At 42.2% G+C, this 25,469-nt stretch overlaps 2 protein-coding genes across 4 annotated transcripts in view; one reads left to right on the top strand and one right to left on the bottom strand.

The window, feature by feature from the left end:
• The first annotated feature begins 707 nt into the window (after positions 1-707).
• LOC143018207 (uncharacterized) lies at positions 708-25,032 on the top strand. Its single transcript, XM_076173407.1, has 2 exons — positions 708-1,486; positions 24,617-25,032. The coding sequence occupies exon 2, from the start codon at positions 24,621-24,623 to the stop codon at positions 24,984-24,986; it is 366 nt and encodes a 121-aa protein (XP_076029522.1). The 5' UTR covers positions 708-1,486; positions 24,617-24,620; the 3' UTR covers positions 24,987-25,032.
• The window catches only part of Shrm (shroom), a 1,346,254-nt gene continuing 1,332,807 nt past the window's right edge, over positions 12,023-25,469 (bottom strand). For all 3 annotated transcript variants that reach the window (XM_076173405.1, XM_076173404.1, XM_076173406.1), the window contains 5 exons: positions 23,399-23,681; positions 15,861-16,011; positions 15,417-15,689; positions 14,923-15,012; positions 12,023-13,770 (listed from right to left, as the gene is read on the bottom strand). In XM_076173405.1, the coding sequence (XP_076029520.1) occupies positions 13,600-13,770; positions 14,923-15,012; positions 15,417-15,689; positions 15,861-16,011; positions 23,399-23,681 (968 nt within the window). In that variant the 3' untranslated portion in view covers positions 12,023-13,599. The remainder of the gene's footprint in view (positions 13,771-14,922; positions 15,013-15,416; positions 15,690-15,860; positions 16,012-23,398; positions 23,682-25,469) is intronic.

The raw sequence follows: 25,469 nt of genomic DNA, 5'->3' as shown, positions 1-25,469 counted from the left end.
TCCAAAGACCAAGATGAATCACATACACACAGACCTGCTTGTACTTATGGATGAAACTGTCAACATGCGTATTGCCATTCAGGGGAAACTCTCTATAGTGGAAAAATGGAAAATAATTCTTGGGATGGGGAAGTGGTTTTCGAAAATAAACAGACTACGGTCCCGCACGACGTAGTAGCAGTATCGTATGGCTTTCTTACACCTCCAACTTTGTATTTGCTAGCCAGTCTATGAATGTTTGATTTGCTTCGTAGATAGTCTGGTAACCCCCAGGCACTGCTGTGATTGGGCAATGTAGTACGAGATGGTCTGTATCTTGGGGGTGAGTTATGACACGATGGGCACATTGGGGGGGTCTTTGTAGCCCCAGCGATGCAGGTTAACGGCTGTTCTCCCTTGTTGTGATATTAGCCTGTTGGCTTGTGTCCATTCTCTTCTGGTTAGGTTGATGTGACAAAAAAAATTATACGTTCATCTAGTATAATGCACATGGCAAGAACAATCGTATTTTAACATAAGTGCCGTTGTGACTGATTGTAAGATGTCTTTTAATAACAGTAAAAAAGTCTCAGAAAAATCAGCTTGCATCGGCCACGTTAACGTTTCAGCTGTGGGGACAATGGGTTTGTGGCTAGTGTACAGCAGCAATAACTGACAAAGTGCAAAAAAAATGAATATGCAAATAAAATTGTAATCGCGTCTACACCCTAAAACAACTATATTTTCATATAATAATGTTAAACAAGTCCTACTTACCAATAATTCATATTAAATAACACCAGGCAGGAAGAAATTGGTCACTACACTCCACAATGCATATACCAAAACAAACTAAAAATCGGCTGCTCAACAAATGTGACGACTCGCAAGACAGCGTTTGATCGTAAGGACAAACCGTGGCACAACTGTATAACATTGTTTAATTGAAATTGCGCATTACCTTACATACATTTTATAACAAAACTTTAAGCTCGTGAGAAACTAATGTTTTTGTGGAATGTCGCGAACTACCTAACAAAATAGTCTTTGATTTTAAGGATCTGTGTTGGTAAATCTCGGCAAATATTAAAAATTTAAATGTGAAATATTGGAACCTAATAAGAATCTGACTGCATATGCCATATGAAAATTTTAAAATGACGTAATAGTAGGGGGTGCTTCAAATATCGGGTGAAACCACTTGATATTCGGAGCTTTAACCAGTTTATTTTTTTCCTTCCATGCCCGTGCGTTTTATAAGCCGCCGAATATGGTACTTAGTAAGCAGCTATTCTTAAACATTCTTCATCTCTGCTACCAAAACGTGGTAATTTAATGTGCGGTAGCATTGTGTAAGCGTCTTTTCCACCAACGCAGAATAGTGAAGTTCTTACAACTAGCTGCATCAACATTTTGAGAAAGCGTGACACTCTTTGCATGCAATGTCAACGTGGTATGGTCAGGGTCAAGTTGAGCTTCACCAGCTCCCTCCCTCCGTTTGAGAAAGGTAAATTACTTTGTTAATATGTGATTTGGAAAGTTACCGTTCCGAGGTTATGTTAGCACGTATAAAGAACTGCATTCATCCAAGAATATCATATTATTTAGTTACATTTCTCACTCTATGATATGGTATTACACAAAGATAGTCTTTATTTGTTTTAAAGGAGTATGGGGGATACAGACGGGGAGAGGAAGTAAATGCACCCCTCCTTTATGTGAAGAAGTTGGGCAAGTATGTGAAGCATTAGCTGGAAGATCTCGGTAAACCTGGACAAGTTTGTCAATATTTCCCAGTTTTTGTTTTGTTTTTTGTTTTTCTCCAGAGCTTCCTTCAGTACCGAAATCATTATAAATTAAGACGACAGTATCTTAGTCATTTCCTGACTTGCACTGGCCTTTGATCAACGAAATACATAGAAAACAGTTCATCACCAACTGATAATATACACTCTTCAGGAATGAAATAATATTGAACCATTTGCGTTCTCATCACCACGTACACCAAAATGACATCTTGTAATCATGAATGGGTTACAAAAGCAATGATTTACTGCTGCTGTGAAAAATAAGTTACATTTTGATTTACTACATGATGAAAATTGAATTTAAAGGTGTGGTTCACCAAAACTTTGTATACGCAATAAAAAAAAAGACTGAAATCAAGCTTTCTAGTAGCAAAACAATTAACCAAAAGGAACAATAAACGATAGAAAAGAAAATGAAGGAAAGAAAAGAGTTTCTGTTTCATTTGCTGGACATAATGAATTCCTAGCTTAGCAAAGTATGTCATTCAGAGGCCATGCTTGGACCAATGGTGTTTCAGAATCAATTCTAAATACAAGTAATTTTTGGAGGTGATGTATCTTCTTGCCAAATATAATCCTGTGTTATGTGAGTACCTGCTGAGAATGAAGTGGGAAGCAAATAATATCATAATCATCACTATTAAAACTGAATTCATTGACATCTTGGAACAAAGTATGTGAAAGAAAATTATTATTTGTGCCAAAGAAGCCAAATATATATTTTTGACAGCACTCCAGAGATATCCCATGAGGATCAAGTGAGCTAAGGCTTTTGCTATGTCGTAATTGAGGGAGATAATGTGAGGATTTGGGAGTCATTCTTGTACTTGGTCAAAACAAGTGTTTGATGACACTGAAACAACAAAAGGTGTCCACTCATCATGTGAAGCAGAGCTGAGAGGAGAAATGTTTTCCTCAGCGGATAGAGATATCCAAGAAATGAGGTGCCTGGTATAGAAAGGGGAAAATGCTGGGATCATGCATAAGCCATCACTCTATGAACCATATTTCTGTACAGTACTGAGGAGGTGTGGGATTTATTGCCTTCTATTCTAGATGCCTCAGATATCTTCAAAAGTTTAGCAGCTTCAACACCTTCCTGAAAAATAAAACTTTGTGACAACCAGCCAATCTTGTAAAAGTAGAAAATGCATGACAATTGGATAATTTTGAAGATTACATTAATAGTTAGCAATATCTGACTGAAAGAAAAGGCTAAAGCATTTTGGTTCTTCTTCTGAAGTAGAAAATCAGTTTGAGGTGTGGAAACAATGGGCTGTTGAATTTTTATTGTTCATCCTAAAGGCCAGGCTAGAGTCCTCAACATTGTCATCCTCCTCTGGATTTTTATTTATATATATGAGAGTCTTGAGGAAGTTGAAGAGTATAATTATTTAGGTCAGATGGTGAAGGTGACGAAAGATCATGATAATAAAATAAATGACACATTACAATTGGTTGGAAAATGTTTGGTAAGTATAATAAAATCCTGAGAGGCTCTCTACCTTTCTGTTTGAAACGTAAAATTTACAACCAATGCATTCTACCAGCAATAAAAGTGGTGCGAATGACTGATGAGTGATGGAGCAAGTGTGTTACTGAATGGACGCCGCGAGAGAGGAAGCATGGAAGAGGGAGACCAGACAGAAGGTGGAGAGACGAGATTGAGAAGTTTGCAGGAGTAACGTGGCAGAGGATGGCACGGTCGTGTGAATCATGGAATGCTATGAAGGAGGCCTTTGTTCAGCAGTGGACTCAGGATGGCTGATTTTATAAACAAGATGCACCCCAGTTGGCCACAGACACACATGCACCAATTACAAGAGAGCTAAATGGGAAGCTTTTACTAAAGAGACAGAACAACATTTTGAAACACTTAACAGTACACCAATCACAAACATAAACAATGCTGTGCACACTTTTAACAGGATCATACAAAATGCAGACAAGAGATACATCCCTAGAGGCAACAGAAAATCACACAACCCCAACTTCACACCAGAAATCCAAGACCTCATCAGACAACGTGACACACTTAAACACGATACCCCCACACCTATCCCTCAAAACATAGCAGACCAAATACAAACACTAAACACTGTGATTGCTAATAAAATACACGAACAAAAAACACAAAATTGGCAAAACTTTATCAATGCACTTGATCACAAAACAAACACCAGCAAATTGTACAAAACACTCAACAGCATTACACTATCCAACAGTAACACTACACGCTCTCACGCAGCAATAATCACAACAACAGATAATCTACCCTCAAACAGACAACAAGCAAACGCACTCATACGTCATTTTGCACAGACAAGCCATCTCACTTCTCACCCTGACGACCGACGCACCATTCGACGTAAGAAAGACTTCCCCACAGACTCGGACTATACACCCTTCATAGACAGTCAGACAAAACTCATAATACATAATCTCAAGCACTCATCTGCCTGTGGCCCTGATAACATAAGCAACATCCACCTAAAACACGTTGGACCACAAGGTATACACGCACTCACAAACATTGCAAACTACAACTATTCACACAACACTATACCTGACATCTGGAAGCATGGTAAAATAATCACCATTCCAAAACCGAACAAAGACCCAACAATCCCAACATTGCACCGCCCAATCACACTTCTCTGCACCCCCTCTAAAGTCATTGAATGCCTAATACTTAAACTTGTCACACCACATATTCCCCTTGCTGACTCACACAAAGAATTTTAGATGGCATCAATTCTGATAGGCCCCACCACAGAACACTTCTTATAACATTAGTAAAGCTTTTGATGCTATCCCCCGCCACAACCTAACAAATAAAATGTATAACACAGACATGCACAATAAGACCAAAAGATGGCTGGCCAATTATCGGGCAGGTAGGAATGCTTACGTGTCATATAATGGCCAATCATCACACATCAGAAACATTAAGAATGGAGTACCACAGGGCTCAGTTCTATCTCCCACACTATTTAATCTATACATGCATGACTTACCCACACCAGACAACTCAGAAATACAAATCTCTTCCTATGCAGACGACATAACAATCACATGCACACATCATAACACAGACAAAGCTGCAGAAATAATCCAGCCATACCTTGATACACTCAACACATGGTTCATCACAAACAGACTCAAAATAGCTCCAACCAAATCTACAGCAACACTTCTCACTAACTGGACAATAGAACACAAATACATACCTCATCTCTACATCAACAACACTCTAATACCACACACAAACACACCGAAAATTCTTGGTGTAACATACGATACATCCATGTCTTTCAAACAACACATCACAAACATAAAAAACAAATGCACACCTAGACTTAACGCACTTAAGTCAATCACTGGAACGACATTTGGACAAAACAAAGAAACTAATATAACAATATACAAACAATGCATACGCTCAGTGTTGAATTATGCAAGTCCTGCATGGGCTCCTAATCTCAGTGAGACACACCACAACACCCTTCAAATCATACAAAACAAAGCCCTAAAAACAATTACAGGCTGCACAAATACAACACCAACAGACAATTTACACCATGAAACAAAAGTCCTCAAAGTCAAGGACCACCTCGACATGAGAGGCACACAAACACTTGCCGCAGCCACCACAAACACATCACACCCGCTACACTACATAGCAGAACACCCACACACACCAAGAAACATTAAAACAACACCCAAAGACCTTTATTACGCACAAATACTCTCTTCTCTTCCTCCAAAACCACCAAATACCAGCCTCCAGAAACATATTCATAATCATATCACTCACCGCTCCATTAACACACTGAAAGACAACACACTGCTGGATGCCAGACCCCCTGATATCCACCCTTCTGAATCCTCTCTCCCACGAAAGGACAGAGTCCACCTGGCCAGACTGCGGTGCGGCCACCACCCAGCACTTCTAAGCTACCAGAAGAGGCTGGATGACCGCATTGTGAACAGCTGCCCAGGATGTAACACTTCACCCCATACCATACAACACATAATGGAAGACTGCATTATACACAATCATGCACGCAAACAACACAACATACACTCCATAAAGGATTTGTGGGAAAACCCAGTTTCGGCTGTAGCATTCCTTGGGGAGACGGGACTGCTCGGACAGACAGTCTAGGGAACGACAACAACAACAACAACCAGCAGTAATCTACGGATGTGAGACTTGGAAGCTGACGAGGGCAATGGAAACAAAGCTAAGGACTGCACGGAGAAGAATGGAGAGATCAATGATGGGAATAACAGAGAGACCGAAAGAGAGCAAGTTGGGTGAGAGAGCAGACTAGAGTGAAAGATATTCTGGAGGAAGTAGAATTGGTCAGGTAAGTTGGTGCGAATGACTGATGAGCGATGGAGCAAGTGTGTTACTGAATGGATGCCATGAGATAGGAAGCGTGGAAGAGGGAGACCAGACAGAAGGTGGAGAGACGAGATCGAGAAGTTTGCAGGAGTGACGTGGCAGAGGATGGCACGGTCGTGTGAATCATGGAATGCTATGAAGGAGGCCTTTGTTCAGCAGTGGACTCAGGATGGCTAATTTGATTTATATATATATATGTGTGTGTGTGTATATGTATATGTATATATATATATATATAGCCATGGGTCTCCTTCAGCAGAGACCTTGGGTAATAGATAAGTTGACTGACTTTGGAAAAAAAAAAAAAAATGCAGGATATCATAACTCAGCAACTTTGTGGTTACCACAGGAGAATACAGTCCAATTGATAAATGTTTCTAAAAAATGTTTATTCCTGTTTGTAATGACACATATACCCAAAGGCCCCTTCCCCCATACGACTATCCATCACAAACGCATTTGGTGTTCCTCTCATCTTAACACCTCTTGGATGAAGGGCCCTCCCTGTCTTCCATGCTACTTCTTGGGTCATAGTTAATGCTACACAACACTTTCACATCAGGTCCTGGCAGCCAGAGCTGGTTTACCCTAATTACTTCATTCTATGATGACTCCGACCCCCACCCATCCCAATGATCTCAAGAACTTTATGGAACAGACAAGGAGAACATCCCTTCAGGCCATGTCATTTCCTCATCCATTTACAATTATTCTCCATTCACTCAGCTATTAGTTTACACCTTTTCAAGTACTTGAAACACTAAATTCCTGATGAAATTAGCTAAAACATAGAAGAGAAAGACGACTGCTGACAAATAAGTTAGGAAAAGTACCAGGTGAATTTTATTACTATAGAGTAGTTTGGAGCCAGTGGTGCTGAAAGTGAATGAGTATAGTGAGGAAGGGAAAGAGATTCAATACTGGCAAAACTAAGAGATATATGAAATGCAGTAATAGAGGACGAAAGGGGAGTACAAAAGGAATGAATGTTTTAAGGAGGAGGTAGTAAAGTATATGAAAATTGTCTTTGGGATGAGGAAAATATGTAGAAACAGAAGAAATGACAGTGAAAGATGGAATGAAGAAAAATGTAGTGGTGGAAATAAGTTGTGCATAGGAATGACTGCAAAGAAGAAATGATAAAGCACATGAGAGTTATAGAGCAAAGAGGGTGGAGGTGAAGCACAAGATGAGGAAGACCAAAAGAAGAGTGGATCTGAGGTAGAGTAGGTGTTTGAGAATTTTGAAAGGAATAAAATGAGTTTGGTAGAGCTGGTAAAAGGAGCAGATAAGACAGTTGATAATGGAAGAGAAGGCTATGAGAGGGAGATGGGTGGGGTATTTAAAGATGTTGAATGTATAGTAGGACAGGGAGGCTTTTATTGTGGGTTTGGGAGATGTTAGAAGAATGAGTGAGGAGAACAAGGTTATACCAGAAGTAGAGTAGCATTGAAAGATATGAAAACTGGGTGTCATGTGGAACATCTTCACAAGGGGTGGAGGAGAATAGTAGCTGGTAATATTGTTTAATGAGAGTCTCATGAAATGAAGTGTCCTGATGGATGGAAGGAGTGTATTTACTGTATAGTCACTATACAAAAGAAACAGAGACAAGTATGAATTTAATAGTTTTAGAAAGGTCAGTCTGGTGAAGGTTAGGAGCCAAAGCAGTCATCCATGCCATATGTGCTTGGACTGTTGGGACAGATAACAGTCCCTGCTGGGAATCTGCAAAAAGTGCAGAATTTACATACATATACCAAGGCTTTTTCCCCCTTTCAAGGGAGGTAGCCAAAAAGGGAAAGGCATATAAACACTCCCACCCATTTCATCCCTAAATACACTCCACACCCCTCCCACCCTCCCTCTCATCTGAGCACCTCCTGGATGACGGGTCATCCCCGCACCTTGCCCACCGCCCTGGGTCAGAAGCAGTGTCGCAAGACACAGCACATCCACAGCAAGGCCGCTTCATTTAATCGGCGACCCCCCCTCTCCGTCCCCCCTTGCATATAAGGAGAGGACGGGGAGAAATCCCTTCGGGCTGCGTCAAAATTTGCTCACACATACTACCTCACCCCCCACCCATTCCTCCTCATGCAATCACAACATCATCCATATACAACCATTCTCCACTCACCTCTGTCTTCCGTCCTCTCCCTTCCTTCCTCAACAGACATTCCCCTCTTCCCCAAAGCCCCCTTCACCCCATCCATCCACCTCATCCTAGGACGTCCCCTCATGTTCACTCCCTCCACATCTGCCTTCCACACCTCTTTTACTAGTCTTTCTTCACTCATTCTTTCCATGTGTCCAAACCATCCTAATATTCTTTCATCAACCCTATCTCCCAGCTCCTTTTTCACCCCTGTTCTCCTCCTCATTTCTCACTCTATCTAGCCTAGTAACCCCCACCATACTTCTCAGACACCTCATCTCAAATGCATTCAAACTCCTCTCTTCCTGTCATATGTTCCAGGTTTCTGCCCCGTACAGTGCTGTCGGTACAATCACTCCTTCATACAATCTCCTCTTAGTATCCATTTCCAAATGTCTATTTCTCATTACACTTTTTAATCCTCCAATGCATTTACTCGCTTCTCTCAATCTACATTCTACCTCCACCTCTTCCTGCTACACTTGCACCCAAGTATCTAAAACTATCCACTTCCTCCAGTCGCTCTCCCTTAATGTTCACTTCCAGTCTACTGCCACTTTCACCCCTTGTACATCTCATCACCTTACTTTTACCCACATTTATCTTTAGCTTTCTTCTATCACATACTCTCCCAAACTCTGTCACCAGCTTCCTCAATCCCTCCTCCGATCCTGCCACAAGCGCAGTGTCGTCTGCAAACAACAGCTGACTCACCTCCCACTTTTCTCCATTTTCTTTAACCATCTCCAATCCCTGACCCACTACCCTTGCATTCACCTCTCGCACCACCCCATCCATGTTGAACAGCCAGGGCGACATAACGCATCCTTGACGAAGTCCCACCTTTACCTCGAACCACTCACTCTCTCCATTTCCAAGCTCTACTACTCTCATAAAAACTCTTGACAGCTCCCAAAAGCTTTCCTCCTATCCCATAAATCTGCATAACCTCCCACAGTGCCTTTCTGTCTACCCTATCATAAGCCTTTTCCAGATCCATAAAAGCCCAAAAAACATCCTTCCCCTTTCCTATAGCTTTCTCACATATCTGTCTTACCACAAAGATCTGATCTACACAACCTCTACCTGTCCTAAAATGTGCAGAATTTGGATTTGGAAAAGGCTTATGACAGAGTAGACAAGAAGGCACTGTGGGAGGTGTTGCAGATATATGGGATAGAAGGAAAGCTGTTGAGAGCAGTCAAGAGTTTTTACGAGAGTAGTAGTGCCTATGTTAGAATTAGAAATGGAGTGAGTGAGTAGTTTGAGGTAAATGTGGGACTTCACCAGGGATGTGTCAAGTCACTGTGTCTGTTCAATTTATACATGGATGGGATGGTGCGAGACGTAAATGCAAGGGTAATGGGTCAGGGATTGGAGATGGTTAAAGAAAATAGAGAAAAATGGGAGATAAGCCAGTTGTTGTTTGCTGATGACACTGCTTGTAGCAGGATTAGAGGGAATAAGGAGGTTAGTGATGGAGTTTGGGAAGGCATATGAAAGAAGGAAGTTGAAAATAAATGTGGGTAAAAGTAGGGTGATGAGATGTACAAGGGGAGAATATGGCAGCAAATTAGAAGTGAATATTAAGGGAGAGAGACTGGAGGAAGTGGATAGCTTTAGATACTTGGGGGTGTGGTAGGAAAGGAAGGAGTGGGGGTGGAGGTAGAATGTAGATTGAGAGAAGTAAATGTCTTGGGGGATTAAAAAAGTTGAATGAGAAATAGACATCTGGGAATGAATGCCAAGAGGAGATTGCATGAAGGGGTGACTGTGCCAACAGAAATATGGAACATAAGAGAGGAAGAGTTGAAATGTGTTTGAAATGAAATGCCTGAGAAGTATGGTAGGGGTTACTAGGTTGGATAGAGTGAGAAATGAGGTGAGGAAGAGGGCTGGGGTGGAAAGGGAGTTGGGAGATAGGGTTGATGAAAGAGTATTGGGATGGTTTGGACACATGGAAAGAATGAGTGAAGAAAGATTAGTAAAACAGGTGTGGAAGGCTGAGGTAGGAGTGAACATGAATGGGTGACCAAAGATGAGATGGATGGGGTAAAAGGGAGAAGACAGAAGATAGGGGTGAGTGGAGAACAGTTGTGTATGGATGATGCTGTGGTGCATGGGAGTGGGTGGAGGATGAGGGAGTATATGTGAATGATATTTTGGACACAGCCCAAAGGGATTTCTCCCTGTCCTCTCTTTTTCTATACGAGGGGATGGAGAGTGGGGGTTGCTGATTAAAATGAAGTGGCCTTGTTGTAGATGTGCTGTGTCTTGCTGCATTACTTCTGACCCAGGGCAGTGGTTGAGATGCAGGGATGACCCACCATCCAAGAGGTGGCCAAGAATAGAGGGAAGGAGGGGTGGTGAATGGGAGTGGAGTCTGTGGGGACGAAATGGGTAGAAGTGGGTTTATGCCTTTGACTTTGGCTACTTCCATTGTAAGGGGGAAAAGGCTCTTGTTATACGTTCATACATATACCAAGGCTTTTTCCCGCTTACAAGGGAGGTAGCCAAAAAGGAAAAGGCATAAAATAATTCCCACCCATTCCATCCCTGAATACACTCCACCCTTCCTCTCACTTAGTACCTCCTGGATGACGGGTCATCCCTGCACCTTGTCCACTGCCCTGGGTCAGATACATACGTATCTTGGAATATGTCTCCTACTGGATTTCTTTCTGCAATATTTTTCACTCACGTTTGATAGAAAGTGGGCTATCACAAATGTCTTTCTCCAAGTTCTTTTGTATTTCCTCCATGCTATCTTCCCAATTTGCTCACTTTGTAGTTTCTGTATGTTTTACTATATGTAGGCTTTATTTTTCCTTCAAGATCTATAGTGTTCTTTACTGGAATATGGTCTGAGGTGAGGTTATGGATCATGGATGGTGACCTAAATGTAGTCATGCTAACAAACGTGGTTCTTACTTGCTGTGGGAGGAATTTCTTGGTAAGGCTAAGATCTGGAAGAATTTGGTGGAGTAAGGAGTTTTGTGGTTGGTCTTTGAGTGCTTATTTTGTAATCAGATTATGTATTTTTGTAAGGATGTGTTGTAAGGCATAGGTGGTAGGTTGTAGGGGTTTTGAGTAATTTTTTTTTGTTGAATAATGAAATGTATGGATAGGGTTGAGGGCTCTTGCATGGAACTATATAATTCTTGCATAGAACTATATAATTTTCACGTACTGTTCTATGGAGAAGATTCTGGTTCCTGTGTCTAGATTTTCTGTAGGGTGGTTTTAGTACATCTTGTTATTGTTCACTATGCTTTGATTTGTTTTGTTTGTAGAATGCTGATGTTTCTTGATTATAGGGAACCATGCCAGGGAGGCAAAGTCAGATGTGGTCCTTACAAGCTGTAGATAGTGATAACAGTTACTTTTTGTTGACCAAAACATATGCTTACAATTGGTTCTACCATAATTTTAGTACCGATTTTCACTGTTAGGTCCTTGATGTGTGGGCTAAAGGACATGTTAGTATTGAAAGTATACTTTTATACACTTTTCTTTTTCTGCAGTATCTCCCTTGTAAGGGGTCAGAAGCATTTGGTATAGATCTCTAATATACATTTATTCCAATTGGAACAAAATCACTGATCATAAATACACCACAAGCAATTCAATATCTACTACATGTAACTGGATGGAAAATTAAACTGCTTTGATTTGCTTATATAATTTTTATTTCCTCCAGTAGAAGAATAATAGAATTTGGCAAACACATATGAACAAGCACGACTGTACAACATCTGTTGCTATGCAACTCTTAACATAAACCGATATTTTTCATCAGAGTTAGTGATACAGGCAGAAGGATCAGCAGTCTCATTTGGCATTGCATAACTACCTACTCTGTACACTGGCACTCTTGTCGTGCAGCCCACTCTGTACACTGGCACTGTCGTGCGGCCGGGCATACATTATCTCAAGACGACTTTCCACTCATCCAGTCAAGGAAGGGAGGAATTGTTCATTCTTAAAACACTGCCACTGTTTGTTCTGCTTTTCCTAACTCCCTATTTTTCTTGTTTTTGTATATTCTGCTGTTGCTTTTTTTCAGCCACAGTGAGGATAAGCTCGGGTATATCTTAACTACGGCAATACACAAATACCAAGAAGCAAAACTAGGGGGATGGGGGAGGGAAATGGGGAGGGGGATGGGGGTTGTGCTGCTGCTACCCAACCTTCAAAACCATTTGGCTCATATAATGATACATTGGAAGCTATCCAGGGGGGTTAGACTTTAACAAAACGGAAGACGAGGTTCGTAGCCCGGCAGAACAAGCTCTTGTACCTACGCTACAAAAGTATTTCAAAACCTTGTCAACAGAGAAACATCAAGGCACAAGCAACAGAACAAAGTCACATCAATTGAGTAAGAAAACAAAATATAAAATAAAAACTCAGTATTGTTCCAGAACCGAGGAAGCTTTTTTTTTTTCTGGTGGAGGGGGGATTTCATGAAGATGAAAGACATTCCAAATGGTATGAGGAACAGGACTTTCCCATGCCCGCTAGGACGTGAGGACTCTCAGCTGGCACCCACCGACTCTGCTCAAGGTCGCTGGGACCAAGGGCGAGCCATAAACTGCCTTCAGCCATCACAGGGCTTCCATGCAGCCATTACTGCAGTTCCGGCTGCAGCACTTGCTACCATCAAAGCTTTGTTTACTTGCTAAGTTAAGCCTCGTGTGAAGAATAGGTGTGGATATATGCCCATTATCTTTTACAAAATAGTTGTTGCTGCAGAAAATTTTTGCAGCCACACTTGCAACATTGCTGACACTTCATTGTAACCCGAGGAATGGGACTATACCAAGAAAATCTACAATTCTGTGTGATTCTATCTCTGAAAACATTTTTCAAACCATAATAAATAAATTCTTTTGCACACACGTGCAATCACCTTGATTCACAAGCCATTCATCCGGGAACCATAGAAATTCCTGGTAAAAGAAGTAGATTGGAAGGTTCCAACCACTAGTGCAACACATTGCATGACGGACTCGAGGCATTTACAGTGAAAGTAAGGATCACATCAGACAAGAGATTTCACATCTTCTCTTCCTTTCAGTACATTCAAATGTTTGCGCCCGAGTGCTCATGTCATTATCACAAGATTCAAACTTTAAACAGTTTGTCCAGCACCTAATTTGAATTCCACTAGATTATCACTTCACAGTAACTTCTCCGGGAATCCAAGAACAATGAGAGACCATGACAGGTCTCTTAAGTCTTCAAGGTTTCTTTATGAGTGTATCACTGAGAGCTTGCAGCTGCTCATCTCCAAGCTTAATCTTGTCTTCAATTTCTCTAGAGTCCATGATGAGCTTGGCCTTCATCTTAATGAAATGGTCATAATCGGCGTACTCATCCTCTGCTAGGTACTGATGCAGCACCTTGGATACCTGCAGAATATAACAAAATATATTACACAGTTGCAGTAGTAATATGTATTTTTTCTAATACTATACACACATCTTGCATGTGTTCGAGATGAAATAAGGAGGTGAGGAGGAGAGTTGGGATGGAAAAGGAGATGGCAGATAGGGCTGATAAAAGAGTATTGGGATAGTTTGGACACATGGAAAGAATGAGTGAAAAATGTTAGTCAAAGAGGTGTGGATGGCAAAGGTAGAGGGAGTGAACTTGAGGGGATGACCAAGGATGAGATAGATGGATGGGGTGAAAAGGGCTTTGAGCAAGCGGGGAATGTCTGTTGAGCAATGAAGGGAGAAGGCAGGATATAGGAATGAATGGAGAATGGCTGCAAATAGAGGGGGGGATGGGTTGTGTGGATATTGTGACACAGCACAAAGGAATTTCTCCCCCATCTTCTTTATATTCCGCATGAGGGAGGAAGAAGGGGGTCATTGATTAAATGGAATGGCCTTATTATGGATGTGCTGTGTCTTGCTGCATTGCATCTGGCCCAGGGCAGTGGGCAGGAGATAGGGATGATATCCACTAGGAGCTAAGATGAGAAGGAAACCAGGGGTGGTGGAGGGAGTGAAATGCGTGGGAGTTGGTGTGTGCCTATTGGGTTGGCTACCTCCTGTATCAGGGGGAAAAACCTTTATATATAAATTATAAATGAATCTGCAATCCACATTACAGTCAAAGAAAATATGACTTATACCATTTGCTTTATGTGAGCGGAGAAAGTTGAAAATAAATGTTGATAAAAGTAAGTTAAAGAGAAGGACAAAGGGTGAGGGAGTGAGATAAAACTTAAGAAAGAGGCCAGAGGAAGTGGATAGTATGTGTAAACATGTGTACAAAATTAGAAAAGTAAAAGGAAAATTTATGTATTTACAGTTTACACAACTTGGCATCTAAATGAATTAACTAATCACACAATTCAGTTTTCCATTAGTTGCATAGATAATAAGGCAAGCACTACATAAAATTGGTGACCAGAAATAACCATTACTAAGCTTGTATGAACAGTAGTATTAAACTTTATCATTTATATATTTTCTATTCAATATGAATTTATTTAGCTATTGATCATGTCTAGTATAGAGTGAGCTACAAATTCAAGACCACTCAAAGCCTACCTGTAGAGCCCGCCGATCAATGTCATCCTTGAGACTTTTGGCTTCCTCCAACTGGTCCTTCAGCTTGTCACGCTTCCCCTCCAAGATTGCCTGGAAACATTTAAAACCATTAAGTACAAGTTCCCAATTGACATTCTAAATTGCATTTAGTAGCACAATGAAAGACTGCTACTTGCCATGTCATGGTTTAACATTCATCCATAGATGGCTAGTACCAAAATATATCATGAAAAATACTGCCCCTACAACGTACTTCTATTTTACATAGCTAATTCCGTCAACAGCTTTCATGCTAGAGATAGTTGTTTTCAATGTGTAAAGGCATCCCCTCTATTGTTATTAGGTTTTATTCTATACCTGAGGTTCAATGAGCAGGAGACTGAAAGCTATTATATATAATTACATAACAGACAATGTCATGTAAATGTTGACCACCTACTCATCCCCAACCCTCAGTATAGTAGAAAGGATACACATCTTCACTCTAAGCTTACCTTCTCCTCCTGACTGGCATCGTGCTGCAGAACAAGGAGGGCATTCTCAGCCCTTGCAAGGCGTCCAGAAAGGCCCAGCAGGAGGGAAGTGATATGGTCAATCTCTTCCACGTGTCGTTTGTAGCGCTCAGATTCTGCAGGTCGTGCCCGAGCCTCAACCAAGACAGTCACCTCAGACCCCAACTTGCGGTTGTAGCAGATCTCTTCTTTGATGGCTTCCCGTTCTGCCCGGAGGATCTCGAGCTTGCGGGAAATGCTGGCCATGAGTTCCTCCTGTAGGAAGGACGTGTGTTAGAAAAAGCCCATACAGATAGTAAACAACTACACACATAATGGGAAAAAAATATATCCTCCCCTTTGACAATCTTGTAAATCATTCTAATTAGCTCATAATCCCTTTCATCCCTTCAGGAGGGTCCTCTACATGATTCCCCAGCAGCCTACCTTCTTTTTGATGAGCTGTTGAGAGTCGGCACCTGGTGGGACTGTGCCGCTCAAGGAGTTTGTGCCCCTAAGTCTGGAGAGCAGCTTGGCCTTGCATTCAGAAGTGGTGAAGTAGGCGGAATCTGCAGGCAACGGCGATTTCTCATTGGACCTAAAAGAGAAAAAGAATATTGAAACTGACATTCATTAACACTTGGAAATATTCAAAATGTGATACAATACATATGTTGTTAACAAATCGACCCCAACCACATGGCATGATTGCAAATAAAAGTGCTTGGCTGTTGTAAGAAAAATGCCGGTTGACACCAAGGGTAAATGAAGTCTCATCTGGTTTTAACTTTTCCGAGGAAGCACTAATGCAGCCCATAAAGAAATATATGACCTGTATATCCATTCTGCCTGTTGCCAGTGTAAAGAACCACAATCCAAATTGGCATTACATGCTAAATCAACTCAGTCGTCCCGATATTCCTAAAAAACCCAATTCTGAGGCACGATCATGTAGTCTCAAACTCCAGCAGGATACTCATGCCCTTCGTTGGACCTCCGGTCACACAATGAAGGCGTCTTACGTGACAAGGGTCCTCGGTCTTCGCGTCTCCCCCGCAGTGCCTTCTTACGTTCCTCATGCAGTGTCTCCCAAGGGCGCTGTTGACTCATCACTTCAGAGACTCTTTGATCCACCGCCGACAAGCATTTGCGTTTTGTGACGACAACCATCACTACCACCAATACCACAACTCTACCACCACTATGGCACGACCACCACCACCACTGCACCTATAGCACCACTTGACCGAAGCCCTACATCAGCAGCCCCTCCCCCCACCAGATTTGAGGTGCCGAATTCCACCCCATATCATCGGATTTGCGCCCCAAAGTCCCTAGACCCTAAACCTCGGAATCTTCAGGCTAATCATTGACCTTATTGACCTCACTCGTTTCACTACCACGACCTCCACTCCACCCTCCAGGATCTTCACGCTAACCCCCCCACCCCCCGGTCATTAGTACCCACCAAAACTCATTTTTTCTTATTTTCTTTTCGTGGGAATGGGTTATAATATTACAATCTCTGGACAATGGGATCTACATTTCCTGAACTCGAAAACAGTGATTGTTTTTTATAGATTTCTAGTTTTCATTATACGATTTTATTTAATGTAAATCCCAGCACCTTCTGTACTACGTGCTGATGCCTGGCTATTTCACTCATAATTGTGGCATCTCCTTGTGTTATTAACATATTTCGGTAAATTCGTACGCAGTGGTGACCATTCTAGTACCTTTTCTGGTTCACGGTACCTTACAAACGGGACGCAACGCGAGTGCAAGAGTGAGTGGGGGGAGTTTGGTCACACCACTGCAAGACCTGACTATCCCCTTGGGGACAACACAGCCTTTGTACCTCACCGCGATGTCTTAATCTGGCTTGGTATGTAGTGTTGGACATTCTAAGACATTAAGATCATTCCAAATATGGTGTATGTGTGTGCGTGCACATACACACACATACACACACACACACACATATATATATATATATATATATATATATATATATGTATGTATTCATTGAGGCGAACACTATTATACAGACGAGACGCCACGATTCTGACGCCAATCATAAGGAACAGTCAGTACAGGAAACATCCTTTCGAACTCCTAACATTCCAGACTATCTGACCTCCCGTTGTTTATGCTTCGCATCCATTTAGAACCTACCTTCCCTGATTGGCCTCTCCCGTTTCCCATCTCCGGTGTGTGACCATAAAACTCCTGCCCTCTGTACCTCAGTCCTTCGCTCCTCCTCCGAGTGAGGGACAATAGGCCAGGTCGCTTTATTTGAGTTCGGTGGTCAGTCAGTCAGGTCCCGTATTCAGGAAACCACCACTGTCATCTCATTCACCCCACCACCATTTTTTTTTTTTCAGATTTTTCCAAATCTTAAGCTCGTCACACACATGCGACTTAGCGAGTTCGTTTGGGTACAAACGACTTCGGTTACAATCTTTCATTTTTCGATTCTCCCAACTGTCAAATATGGAGAAACGAACTAAGAGAAGTTTAACCTATACGAATATTAGACACTAGAATTGTCCATAGGGATGTCTAAAATTATATTGTAAGCAAAGTCGTCTTTCAGCTAATCGTATTCACATTTGAATACCATCTTGAATGCACCGATGCCATTTTGTGGGAAATTTCCACAAATTTGTGTCTGAGAAATTTGCTCGCATTGGATGTTTTGTGAGCAAATTATAATTTGCAATGAACTTATTTGTGTATATAATAATTCTTTCTTTTGGTGGAAAAAATGTGGAAATCCAGATTTCCTTGTGGGAGTTTTGTGGTAAAAATCTCTCATTTGTGGGAACTTGATCATAGTGGCACACTGCTTGAAAGTGTCACGCGGCTCCGAACACGGTCTAGACTCCCGCGGTCATCTCCCCCAACTAAAACAAACACTCCAATATCGTCCTCCCTTCACCATTCATCATTCTTATCACATCACTCCTGCTAAACCTCGAAAGGATCTTCCGGAAGCCTATCTTGTCGTCAGATCTATGAAACATCATTAGAATTTCCTCCTATTCCATTGTCTCCACGACAACGTCTGGCAATGGCGTCATCAACGATGGTACCGTTCGTTCTGACAACCTTGGAAATGAATTATATCTAGACTCGTTCTTCCATCTCTATCAATGACTATTATCTTGAACGCACGCCATAACGACGTATCTTCTTTGAAAACAAACAATAAAAATAATATACAGTCTGTTCAAGCTCTTGTCAACTTGGTCAAGTCGATTCCAAGTGGCCTCGACAGTTTTCGATCAAATTTGTTGGTTATCTTTTGAATATCACAATGGGTCGTGGCTAAGCTGCAAATATGACGAATTCAACACTGGCAATATAAAACTTGCTGTCTCCCCCCTCCATGCGGTCACAAATGCAATGTTGCAAAAATTCTCCAAAATAACCAAACACTTTTTCGTTAATTTCAATCGCCAATAATTTGGAAGATTCTTCCAAACATCTACTTAACTTCTCCGAATTAGTTTTCCCATATTCATATTTGCTCTTTATCCGAAATTGGGTCAGCTTGAGGGTATCTTTTTTTATTTTCATCGATTTAAATCTTAACCTATTTAATCGTGTTCTATCATTGTCGTTTGTCTAATATTTCTGTTAACAACGAAGATATTGATTATGTACAATGTTTAGGGTGATCACGCATAGTGACAGTTCTATAACGGAAAAACATACTGTCGATTTGACAAGATGAATGCGCAGTCTACGTCATGTCGCTTAATGAGCTCAGTTTTAGGCGGATGACGCGGTATCACTTTCTGTCGACGCAGAGTTTTTTATTTTTGAGCGACAGTGACGTCACGGTGCTTATGCATGATAGGCTTTCTGTGGAGAAGTTACCCCATAATCTATCTATGGAGAACCTAGAGACAGCGCTCTCTCCCACACATCTCCGAAGACCTTCCCCGCCCTCCACACGTGTCATGTTCTTCAACCTCTTCTCGACAAGCAAACATCGACCACTGCGTGCTACGTCACCCGTCGTATTTTCCTTGTACCCTAAACCCCGCCTCCCAATTTGACACGTCACACTAGAGCACCGAGGAGAACGACTTCCGGTAAATCACGAACACCCAAGTCCCGGACACTGACACATCACCCAACCCCGTCTCGGCCCACTATACACCTTTATGAGGTACCAATGACGGAAACTTGCAAGGTGGGCATCGGAGAGAACCTATCTCCCTACCACTCGTCTCCAGAACCTGTCAATACCTTCACCTTCATCTAGAGATGCCCTGAGGGGCTGACACCGCCATCAGAACCCAATATCTCCATCTAAAATTGCATTTCCTCCACCTTTGCACACAGATTTGACTACTGGTGACTGCCCCCCCCCCCTTTTCCTACTAATAAACAAGTGCCAGAAACTGGCTCACGTTAATACAGACAACAATCCAAAGTTCCTTAACCGAGAGATTTAGAGGCTCTGAGGACAGTTTTTGGCTGCGGTGGAATTATGGGTTTCCACTCTATGAAACGCCAGGCTACAATTATAATAGTTCTGTACCTCACAATTTCTTTTGTTCTTGTGATACAAGAAAACCCATTTAAAAGGCAAATAACCACACTGGCTATTGGATTAAATGAACTGTTCAAATCACGCCCGATATATGCATCAACTGAAATACAAAGACTAGTCCGTGACATTATCAATGAGGGAAGCGGGAACGGGACTTTGGGTGAGCTTTTATTATTTGGCAAGTATCATATCACTCGATCAATTTTGACTTTGGATCCTCAAGTGACGCGTTTTTCACCCCATAACAGAGTCTCTTCTAGACTCCCTTGTTCCCCTTATCTCGTCCTTCCATTCCTGCCCGTACAAAATTTCTTAACATTATCATTAACCTTGATGAGAAGGAAGCTGGGGCCATTATAACCGCCTTCTCTTGGCATATCCTTCAAGATGTCCCAATAAATCAGTGCATACAATAGAAGACAAAACACACACACACAAACGGTTACAGTATATATTCAGAACACAATACACACGCCATTTAGATAAATGTCCACCATGTGATGACATGGACAAAATACAATATATTTACTAACTTATCCATCCTGCAGCGTACGTGTCTGCGTTCACGTCCCCAAGTGTACTACAAACTTGCCGTTGCAGCCGTTCTTAGAAAACGGACACATGATATTCATTTATCAATACATTACTAGTACGAAAGTGTTCAGCAATGATGGTGCACGGCGGAACTACCTGTCTTATCACTCTTTTCAATTAGTTTCTTGCTCAAAGTCTATATGTGAAGGCAAGTCCGTGGAAGGCTCGCGTTCAACGGATTTTCTGAAAATGAGGTCACACTGGCCTCTGTTCTGTGGTCCAGCTCCACACAAAATGGCGCACTCTTTCGAATCTCGCCCTTCACGGCATCCCGTATTTAATTCCAAAGCAGTTACTCGATCCAAACGCAACCACGGGACGCAATTGATGATACTCTTCCACTAACATTCTAACGCCCTCAGACACTAGGCGGCACCTCTAGACTGAGTCGTCTGTGCTACACCTGCAAACCTGCCTCTGACCAAACACCTGTCCATGATGACTCAATAGCTTGTTGGACGATTTGCTGCCGCTTGTCCCGAAGTCGACACAAAGACTTCGACTTAATCTATTATTAATCATCGGCGCAAAACCATAAAGCCGATAACTGTTCTAATTACAAAAGTAACACAACCTTATGGGATGTCATGGACTGCAAGTTTGTCAAATCGTACTGACCCGTAACTGGAAACAGGTGCGACGAGAAGCTTTGTTACACACATTTGGGAACAATAGTCCATTTGGGGGAAAATTATGGCATCGCTTTAAGGCTGCAACAGTGAGACCTAAGGCACCTTCTCGCATTTCATTCCTGTTGTCGCCATGTCATTTCATTCACTTGACGGAAACCTACAGAAGCCCAAGGCCGTTTACTACCCTGATGGGCCTAAAGCACGCAGGTCACCCCTCCCGCTCCCCCCCACATCCCACCTCCGACCCTCGACCAAACCTTTGCTCCACCCGTCCCTCGTTGGAGGACGGAACGCGAAGCCAAAGAGATATACACCCGGAAGATAATACAAATTTAATCCAACCTTGTCCCAAGGTATTCTAGTATATCGATCTTGCCCTCATGCCGCCACCATCTCTTTTTTTCTTTTCCTCACCCGCTCTCTCAAATAAAATAATTCTCCCTTTGTGTGAATTTACATAATTGCATCTGCCTAATTGTAATACACAGGAAAAGGATCAACGCTCGTCGGGTCGTGTGTGTGTGTGTGCGCGCGCGCGCGCGTTTCGGAGTCCTTCGGTCCATATACTACCATCCAATTTCCCTTTATGTCTGACTGTCATCCAAATAAATCTTGGTCATTACCGACTCTAATCCTCGTCTTCATGGGATTCAAAAATCTCTTTCCAGCCAGTCTTCTCCCAATCATTGACCCTTTCCTCAAGTATAGCGATGTTTTTTAGATTCTTAAAATTAATGATGGGCGTATATTTGGCTGAGAACTGATCACCGAACTCAGATGCCTAGCAACAATTCATATATATATATATATATATATATATATATGTGTGTATATATATATGTATATATATATATATATATATATATATATATATATATATATATATATATATATAGTCTCCTCGCCTAACCTCAACCTCGCTCATACGAACGCAAATCCGAATATACATAAATCGAGTTACAGTATTCGTATTATTGAATTAATGGCATTACTCATCATGTGTATTGTGAACATGATCCGGTCAACAAACAAAAGCATCCAGTCGTGTTGGCCGCTCTGTGGGGCTTCCGAAGCCTTCATGATCTCTCCTCTACTTTCAGTTGACCCCAGTGAAAGGCTTACAGAAATCGAAACATGTGGTCCATGAAAGAATTAATATATATATATATATATCGTGACTTGTAGATCCCACTGTCGGAGAAAATGTTGTGCGAAGATATCATACGTATATTATGGTCATTGTGATCCTCTTCAGCGTGATAGACACTGATCGCAATATATGTAACTTCGCACAACACTTTCCTCCGATAGTAGGATCTACAATTCATCTTATCAATGTGTTAGAACTTTACTTACAGAAATCGTGTCACAGACAAAAAGGAATTAAGTGATAATACAGAACATGTTCCTGGCACAGATGCACTCATACAACTGATCATTCGATAATCGAACGTAATGGGCGTTAGGTATTTGATCCTTCGTTAATGTGACGTTCCCGGCAACAAAACCGAAAATAAATAAATCACTTGGTGTCAGCCAGGATAAAGTGTGTAGCGATATCACCGTATTGTGGGTGAATATATACTTAAAAGTACACTGAAACACCGACACACATACACAATAACATTGACATGGGAATGTTAATAAAATCAGTGTTGTAAGTACAAACATGCCACTGTCCAGTCCACAATGCTAAACGTATATTAGTATACACGCTCATGCCTCCCCGATTCACATCCTGGCCATAGTCATGACCCGTAGTGCGTGGAACTCCTCCACCCTCCTGCCCTGCATCCCGATGAGTGTGTTTTTTTTCTTTCTTTCTTTCTTTTATTAACTAATTGTTTGTGTTTTCATATCTGGTTTCCCAAAAATCGCATTTTTATGTTATCACTTCTATATAATATTTCACCTAATTGTTAGTGTTTTTGTACATATATTTTTTGTAATTTTCGTTTTCGCCCGTTCCCGCCCGCTCACTTGTTGCTGATGCTGACCTGGCCCCACTCTACATCCGCTCGCTCGCACAGAGTTCCGCACAGTCCATTCATCCATGATTATCAGCATCCAATTCCGTCATCTCCACTTACTTCTCTCTACTTTTGGATATACCTGTCATCGTACCCCCTACACACACACACACATGCTGTAACGTTAATCATACACTGAAAAAAAAAACATATCGTACTTACCCATTGCTGGTACTGTGGTTGTTATTGTTGTGGTTGTTGCAGTTGTTATTATTGTTGTTGCTATTACACGTTGAAGACTCGACACAGGAACTTTTGAAGGAGGCCGAGGAGTTGGAGTTGGAAGAATTAGAGGCGTTAGACGACGACCGTTGACAGGACGCTGTCCTACTGGACTGGCCTGCAGGGTGCGTGGAAAGCTTCCGGCTTATGAGGTCCTTGCGCAGCTCGAGGGAAAAGACGCCCTCCATATAGTGGGCAGTCGTCTTGTGCTCAGGGCCCGGGGCTGCAAAGAAAACGGAGGATGTTGAAAATAAACTTTCAAGCAAAATTCAGGAATACAAAGGATTTACAAAGGCGGAGCATACCGACAGGAGACCTATTGATCCATATCTAGGTCGGATGCGAAAAAAAATCATAATAAAATAATAAATAAAAACTATAATAATGTAAATAACAAATAAAATACATAAATAAATGCATAGGTATAGTTAAATAATAAACAAACAGTTTCAATAGGAAATAAGCAAGAACTGGTTTATAATTAGTGGTTAACGAATGGAATATATTTCGTAAGCCTGTAATGAGCGCTTAAAATATTGGTTGTTTGAAGAGAAGATAAGATAACTTTACGGATATGGACACCAGGTTGTAAGGGGGACAGAACGTCCTCGTATATGCCTTATGGTCTGCAATCTCTTCCATTCTTGTGTTCTTATGACTTCGGGTATGATGATTTAATAATAATACCAATAATAATAATTATAATAATGATAATACATTATCATTAGTATATAATAAATTTACCTAAGGCCGACAAATTTCAACAAAGAACTGAGCAAACTCCGCACGACAAATAAACTCAATCATGACGTAGAGACCCGTCGTGTCCACACGCATGTCCAGATACCGCATCCCCTCCCTCCCTCCGCCCCTCCTCCTCCCATTCTACCTGCATGTATAATCATATTTGATCTAATTTCTTGCCAATCCCATTTATCCCCTCCCCTTCCAACTCACTGTCATGCCTAATACCTCAAGGATTTCAGAGAGAGAGAGACTTCAGACCGGAAAAAGTGGATGAGGAACGTATGCCAGGAGGCGATGAGTAGCTGCGGCCGAAGCCGCCACCTTTGCCCTAAGCGCTTGGACCGCTGAAGCAGCACGCTTCCGATTATGCCACGAAACTCATCTCACCCCGCTGTTTGTTTTTTTTTCCAGGCCGATGTTTGGGTCGCCTCCCCGCCTGGCCAGGGCCGTCGGGCCCCAACGCAAGAGGCATGCAATGTGTCCCGGGAACCGAACTCACGACAACTTGATCATGAGTTCGACCAGGCAACCTCTCGTCCAGGACAAAAGGTTCGACTCTTCAGCCAAGTCCCTTCGAACTCGTCCGAGGACCACCTTCGATCCCGAAGCCGGAGGACCGCGTGGCCTGAGCCTTGGATTTCGTGACGTCACCCTCCAAAGCCACTTTCCACGAAACCGACCTTTGCCTCCTCGTGGCTTCCGTCTTTGTCCACACGTCGACGAGCTCGTCCTCGAGCTCACCCTCACCCTCCGGCAGTTCTCAGTCTCCCGCATTACGTGACCCGGAGGCTCCCGCATAGTGGAGGACTCTTACAAATGTCCTGTGGGTCTCCTGTACGAGGAGGAGGAGGAGGAGGAGGAGAAGGAGGAGGAGGAGGAAGATGATGATGAGGACGAGGAAGAGGAGGAGGAAGATGATGATGAGGAGGAGGAGGAGGAGGAGGACGAGGTGAAAGAGTAGCAGCTGGAGTAGGAGGACGCGGGGGAAGAGAAAGAGGAGGAAGAGGAGTAACAGGAGGGCAACGAGGTGGAGAAGCAAGAGTTCGACGACGACGACGACGACGAGGAGGAGGAGTAGTAGCAGGAATAAGAGGACAATGAGAAGGAAGAGGAGGAGCAGTGACCACGGGCTACAGTTGGTGTTGTACGAGATCGAAATTCTTGTGTGACAAATGGTCACCTTTCGCCCGTGGTTGCACACGATGTGTACCAATTACATCGTCGTCACCCACCCCCTCCTCCGCCCCACCCACCCTTACATGGA

This window comes from Oratosquilla oratoria, chromosome 34 (assembly GCF_046742065.1).
Source record: "Oratosquilla oratoria isolate Oo_2021 chromosome 34, ASM4674206v1, whole genome shotgun sequence".
NCBI classification, from domain to species: Eukaryota; Metazoa; Arthropoda; class Malacostraca; order Stomatopoda; family Squillidae; genus Oratosquilla; species Oratosquilla oratoria.
Note: the sequence above shows the minus strand (reverse complement) of the source record. Positions and strands in the feature narration are given on the sequence as shown.

Coding starts and splice junctions, on each gene's coding strand:
- LOC143018207 (XM_076173407.1), top strand. CDS start 24,621: ATGTTTGGGTCGCCTCCCCGCCTGGCCAGGGCCGTCGGGCCCCAACGC.